A 6856-nucleotide genomic window follows, 5' to 3' on the forward strand; every position below is an offset into this window, starting at 1 on the left:
AAGAAAAAGAGAGAAAGAATTACCTTGGACACCCAAGGGCACGTCGTATCAACTATTTGTACTTGTTTGTTACTCAAAGTCAACATCTCGTCTACCGCAGCTCCAAAAGCAGGCAGAATCACAACATCACCCTTATCAACGACATCAAACTGTTTGGATCCATCCTCAATGGGAATATCTTTAACTTCCATCTCTTCAAGTCTCTAACATTACACAAAGCAATCTTTTTACCAACTATGATCTATTAAATAAAACATAGATCATAAAAAATGCTAAGACAAAAAGAATAAACATATAAAAAAAGGAATAAATACTACCATAGAATAAGGCAAGGTGGTGCTTCATCTATAGAGAAATCTCAAGCTTTACAGGATATATACATATGAGGCAAGTAGAAATAATAGACTCTTCACAATTCTAATTCATAACAAGAATAATGCTTCCAGACAGGAGACTCGAGTCTATTTGTTAGAAGGCAACTCAAAACAAGAACAAGACTAAAGTGCTTTGCCAGTCCAATGTGATAACCCCAAGCGATTTGGGTTAATGGAAAATCACTTGGACTTGGTGCCAGTTGAAGTGTGTAAGGTTTGGTTCTCACTAGGTGCATTTACAAGAGACATAGCACTCACCACAAGAAGTATGACATTTTCACATGAAAACCAATAGAAGTGTATTCAGATGACAAAGATACTCAGGAATGAACGGAAAGCATAATCTAATTCAAGCCCTTAAAAAGTCTGTCATGAAGGAAAATCGTCAATAGATTGTAAGCTACAGAGAATTATGAAATTTATCCAAAATAAAATTTTATTAATACCTTATTAACAGTTGGATTGTGAATAATTTCGTTTGTAATCCATATCTTCTCATCAGGGAACTGTTTCCTGGCTTCGTAAGCAATCTGGACTGCACGCTCAACACCCCAGCAAAAACCATAAGCTTCTGCCAGCTTTACAGTAACATTTCCCCATGTAAATACGTAGTTATTCTCCTTTAAAGTCTTTATGATGTCGCCTGTTAATGATAACATAAAACATTAACATACTGAAAAGCCCAATTGATCTCCTCTGAATAAATTTGACTTAAACAAACTACATGTTCAAACATTAAGACATTCAATTTAAGCAAACTAAATATCAATCATTTTAGAGTTTATCTTTATACACAACTACACCTCACAAAATTTACAGGTCATAACACATAGCTTCCGGTAATGAAAGGATTATTTAACATAAATACCTTCTTTTAGTCAACATCGCAATCTTAAAGTTCCAGTGCTAAAAACACCGGTGAACAAAAATTGCAAGTCGTAAAAGAATTAATCCATCACATAAGTGAATTTGAACAAACATCAAGAGTCACATCAGACTGAGACAAAGGATTTAATCAACACAAGAAATTAAATTGCTAATTCTTACTGGTATACTCTAGATTCATTTGCTCAAGAGTCTCCTTCTTATGTCCGAAACCTTTCCGGTTGTAATTCTCGCTTCTGGTCAAGTTATGCCGGAAAACCTTGGCGTCAAAATCGGAACCAACGCCCATGGATGACGAGGACGGTTCTCCAGCGGAGCATCGAAGGGACAGAGGCTTCCGGCACCGGAAAACTCTGAAGTCAGGAAGAGAGCGATCGGAGCGAGTGTAGACACTGGAGAGAGGCGTGAGTTGAAGGGAAGCCATGGAAGGAACTGTGTGTGTGAAAACAGTGTGTGGTATTTAAAGGTGAGAAAATACGCATTGTGATCTCGTGATCCATGTTTTCTTGTATTTTCGTGTATCTCGTTTTTTTTAATTATCTTTTTTGGCGTTTTTTGATAGCGGATTTACACTTGATTTATGCCATTCGCCTGCTTTTATCCCATTCTATACGTATATATTATTTTTTATTTATCTACAAATATATTTAGGGGCATTTGGTTTGTCGGAATCTGATGGAATTGGAATGGTCAATAAAATTGGAATGGTCAATTCTATTGACCAAATTTCATTTCAACTTTTGGTTACCCATTGAATGAATTTGAATTCCAAAGATTCCCATATTTGAGGGATTCACCATTTCTTACTAAATGTGATGGAATTGCTTTCAGATCGGTTTTCTCATCTACGAACCTGTTTTTTCAAACTTGAACTTGATTATTGCTTCGATTTCTCAAACTTTAACCTGTTTACTGCTTTGATTTCTCAAACATGAAGCTGTTTACTGCTTCTATTTCTCATTTACGAACAAGTTTACTGCTTCAGTTTTTTATTTCTCCATGAACCTGTGTGTGAACACTTGTTCGTAACAATATTTATACATGGGTATTTGATGTGTCAACTTGTATGAATGGTTTGGTTTATGGTTGCTTGATTTTTTTTTACACATTTTATGTTTACATATGATTCAATAAATGGTAAACATTTTTGTCCTCATTAAATGTTAATTTTATAGTTATTTTGACCTCGTATGGATAACCTATTTGCATCATGTGCCGATAACACCAGTTTGCATCTGACTATTCCACCCCTCTTAGTCAATAGGGTAGCAGGTTCGGCATCTACTACAAAGAGAGACTTGTGTGCCACGGATCGCATGTGAGGAGTCGAGATATCTTATATGTGTAATTAAAAACATTAAAAAATAACAAATAAAGGGTATTTTTGTTTTTTTTATCATTTCATTCCAATTCTGTTGCAAACCAAACAGGCAGATTCCAATTCATTAGACATTTAAATTTCATTCCTGCCAACCAAACAATTGGTCAAACCTGATAACATTTCATTCAAATTCCTTCCAAATTCCAATTCTTTTGATATATTTCATTCCTTCATGAATCATTTTGCGAACCAAACCCCCCCCCCCCCCTTAGAGAGCTGAGTTTCGATGATAATAAAAGTTACAGAGAGAATGATAAAATGAGATTTTCATCCTTGGATCAATACTAAATGAAGAGAATTATCATATCAACATTAATGATATACTATATCAATTATCTTCTAAAACGTAATTATTGATTGTTTTTTTAGATTAAAAGCATTCAAATTTCTTATTACGTTTCTCACTTTAACTTTGTATGATAATAGGAGTTAAAGTAAGAAGTGTAAGAAGAGATTTGCACCATTGATCACTTTTAATCCGAAAACAACCCTTAATTATGTTTTAAAAGGGAATTGATCTGATGTATTTCATTAGTATTGATCTGGTGATTGATCCAATGGTGAAGATTACTTCTCACCATGACTTTCATCCTCACCGTACCCCAAAACTATAAATAATTATATTAATTCATATATGCTATAATTTTAGATGACATATTATATATATTATATAATAAGTTGAATATATTTATTGTAATAACTATATTAGGGGTTGTTTGTTTACCTCTTAATAGTTTCATTAAAAGGCAACATCTGAATCGTTAAAAGGTGAATCTTGTTTGGCAAAAACAATCTGTCTCTTAATGGTTCTAAAAACCTCTGAATAATTTTGTATCTTGGGTCTCCTTTAACCATTAAGCGCCATAATTTCATTGTAAATAATTACCAAACAATTATATTTCATTTTACATTATATCATGAAAGCCTMTTWATTTATTTATATATATATATATATATATATATATATATAATATTAATAACTATAAAATCAATAAAATATATAAAAGAAGTAATGAATATCACTTTATACAAACTTAATGTTAAGAATCAAGATTCTTCTATAAAAACATCTTCAACAGTTATGTTATTTTAGCAAATCTACCATTAATTATATTATTAAAATATTCGATATATTTAATAAAATATTATTTTTCTCTGTTAAACACTTAGGCCATGTTTGTTTTTACCTAAAAAGCACTTAATACCCTCTTATGTCTGAATCGGTCAGACCTTAGGGTATTAAGTGTGTTTGTTTTTTTTTTTCAATTAAGAGCTTAAAAGCTCTGATTATGTCTGAATTATTTAGAGGTAACATTTTCACTTAAAACCTCTTAATTGCTTTTAGAGCTTCCAATACTTGTAAAGAAAGCCTAGATTTCAATGATTCAGATTTCAGATTTCAGACGTAAAAACAAACAGTCTGACTGATTCAGATTTCAGACTTCAGCACCACCTCTTAAAATTCAGAAATGAATTCAGAATTCAGACTTAAGCACCTCTTAAAAAACAAACGCCACCTTAATTTCAATATCTCATATTGACGAGAAATAATTAAATGTCATTTCTCTCTCTAAAATACGGAATTTTAATAATTCCTCTAAATTTGAAGATTTCTACATTCTCTCTCGTCTTTTCTCTATTTTAGAATTTTTAGCATACAAGAATTCAAAGCGGTGAACTTTTTTTTATAGGAACTCTATAATGATAATTCCTACAATTCACTTCATTTTTTTTTTTTTTATAAGAGCCTTGTATTGTAGATGCTCTTATAACCATTAATCTGTATGTACATATAAGTACTTGAAGATTTTTCCTAGTTCCAATTCACATGTGAATACCGGATAATTATTTACAAACTACTTAGGCCATCTCCAACCATCACCACAAATAAAACATTAAAAATGGTGGATCCAATCAACATTAAAAAAAAAATCAACTCCAACCATATAAAACATCTATAATATTAAATAATAATAGTAATAATAATAATAATAATAACTTAATATCTTAAACTACCAAACAATATAAATACACACACACATAGGGTTGGGTTGGGTTCATGTGAGACCAAGGGTTTTTTGTAAGACCCGTAAGACCAATTTATGTTCATTGATCAACTTTATAAGCTAATGGTTTAAAGTTGCACGGTGGCAATTTTGTGATTATTGAGAAGTCTCGTAACAATTTTGTGATTATGAATGTTCAGATTGTAGATCTAATCCAAAGGTTGATAATTGGTCTTATGGGTCTCACGAAAAACCATTGGTCTCACATCCCAAGTATATATATATATATATATATATATATATATATATATCTATATAGGGGAGCGATCAAATACAAACCACTCAATTTGTACAAACTGTGCAAACCGCATTCAACCACTCATAATTTTTCATTTTGTTCATTTTTTTGTAATTATGAGAGGTTGATTAATCATTTTTATTGTGGAGAGTGTTAATCATAGATATTATCATCTTTATTATTTTAATTTTAGAGAAATACATGAAACAATTTCATTAATGTTAGAGAAATACATGAAACAGTTTCATTAAGTATTATATGAAACAATTTCACAACCATATATGAAACAACTTCATCAAAAAAAGTATCATATGAAACAATTTCACAAGATTAAACAATTTCATGAAAAAATTTCATAAGATTAAACAATGAAATTGATAGATGAATGTGGTTTGCACGGTTTGCACAAATGAGGGCGGTTTTCATATGATCACTCCTCTATATATATATATAGGGTATATTTCTTTTACAATCTTGTGTATTTGTACAACTCTTACAACCCAATGACCTTGTATATATATTCAAGAGAACAAAAGAATGAAACATTGACGAACACACTAATAAGCATTCATCTGAATGACATACACATGTGCAAACAAATTATTAAAGTTGTTTCTTGTTTTTTGTATGCACGTGTGCATGTCATGCACATATGCATACCAGACAAATTGTTTACAAATTACTTGTATGCACATGTGCATACCATCCAGATGAATAGTTATTAAGGTGTTCCTCAATTTTTAATTTTTTTACAGTTTTCCCTGAACTCGATCCTATACGGTTGTATATATTAGTTCAACATTTAAAATTTATATATATTATTTAATATTAAAAATAAAATAAAATGTAAAAATAAAATTTATTATATCATATTATTTAAATAAAAAGAGAATGTCGAAATCTCCAAAATTGAAAAAAAAAATACTAAAGTTTAATATTAAGTATAGAAATATATTATTTTAATTGTTTTCACGAATAAGATTAAATGTGTTACAATCTTTTATATAGCTTTTTAAAAGTATACTGATATGATGATATTATAAAATATTTTAATAATACAATTAATGTTGACATTGCTAAAATAGAGTAGTTGTTGAAATTAGCTGTAATTTTAGAGATTTTGATTTTTTATACTTTATTTTAAAAGAATTATAACACAACTGTTGAAAAACAAAAATAGAAATTTTGAAAAAAAAATTATATTAATTAAGGAAAAAAAAATCTTTATAGATTTAATTTGGAATTAAATTAAATTTTATTGCATTTTATTTATTTTTATTTGAAAAACGGGTTGTAATTATCTGAAGATATCATGTAATGTTTGTTCTCTAGAACATAAATATGGTGATTTTAGTGGTAACCTTTGTGATTACCAAAATATTATCTCGATTTTTCATAAAGAAATATCTTGTTAGGAAATATATATATACTATATTACAAAGCATTTGACAAAAAAAATTAAAAATCATTTTTTATGCATGAAGTATTATTTATTGATGTATATTACTTAAAATTCAAGATTACAATTAAATTGTGTATAAGTACAACTTATTAAAAATTCATGTTTGAATTCATGTAACTAACTGCAGATAAACATAGTCAAATACAAGATAAACATTTCATTTTAAATATAAAAAATCTAAAATATAGTTAGGATAATCATTGAGTTCTAACAGAATACTTAATTATTATTATTATTATTATTATTATTATTATTATTATATAAAATTGTATTATTAAATCAAAAATCTTTAACAAATCTAAATTAAATTATAATAAAAAAATTGAATTGAATAAATTACATAAAAAAAAACTTTTAAATAGTTAATTTGATACTAATATTGATATGTTTATTTTTGAAATTTTATGATATCTTCAAATTTATATTTTGTTCGAAAATAAAAACATTATC

The 6856-nt window shown here is 28.8% G+C and overlaps 1 protein-coding gene across 1 annotated transcript in view; it reads right to left on the reverse strand.

Annotated features, from left to right (window-relative positions):
- LOC112500515 (4-hydroxy-3-methylbut-2-enyl diphosphate reductase, chloroplastic-like) overlaps positions 1–1707 on the reverse strand; it is a 3959-nt gene extending 2252 nt beyond the window's left edge. Inside the window, exons 1-3 of the mRNA XM_025104015.1 lie at positions 1422–1707; positions 821–1017; positions 24–203 (exon numbers count right to left, since the gene is read on the reverse strand). Coding sequence (XP_024959783.1) covers positions 24–203; positions 821–1017; positions 1422–1683 — 639 coding nt within the window. The 5' untranslated portion in view covers positions 1684–1707. The remainder of the gene's footprint in view (positions 1–23; positions 204–820; positions 1018–1421) is intronic.
- Positions 1708–6856: the final 5149 nt, after the last annotated feature.

Source organism: Cynara cardunculus (genome assembly GCF_001531365.2).
Source record: "Cynara cardunculus var. scolymus isolate 2C chromosome LG 17, CcrdV1, whole genome shotgun sequence".
Lineage (NCBI taxonomy): Eukaryota > Viridiplantae > Streptophyta > Magnoliopsida > Asterales > Asteraceae > Cynara > Cynara cardunculus.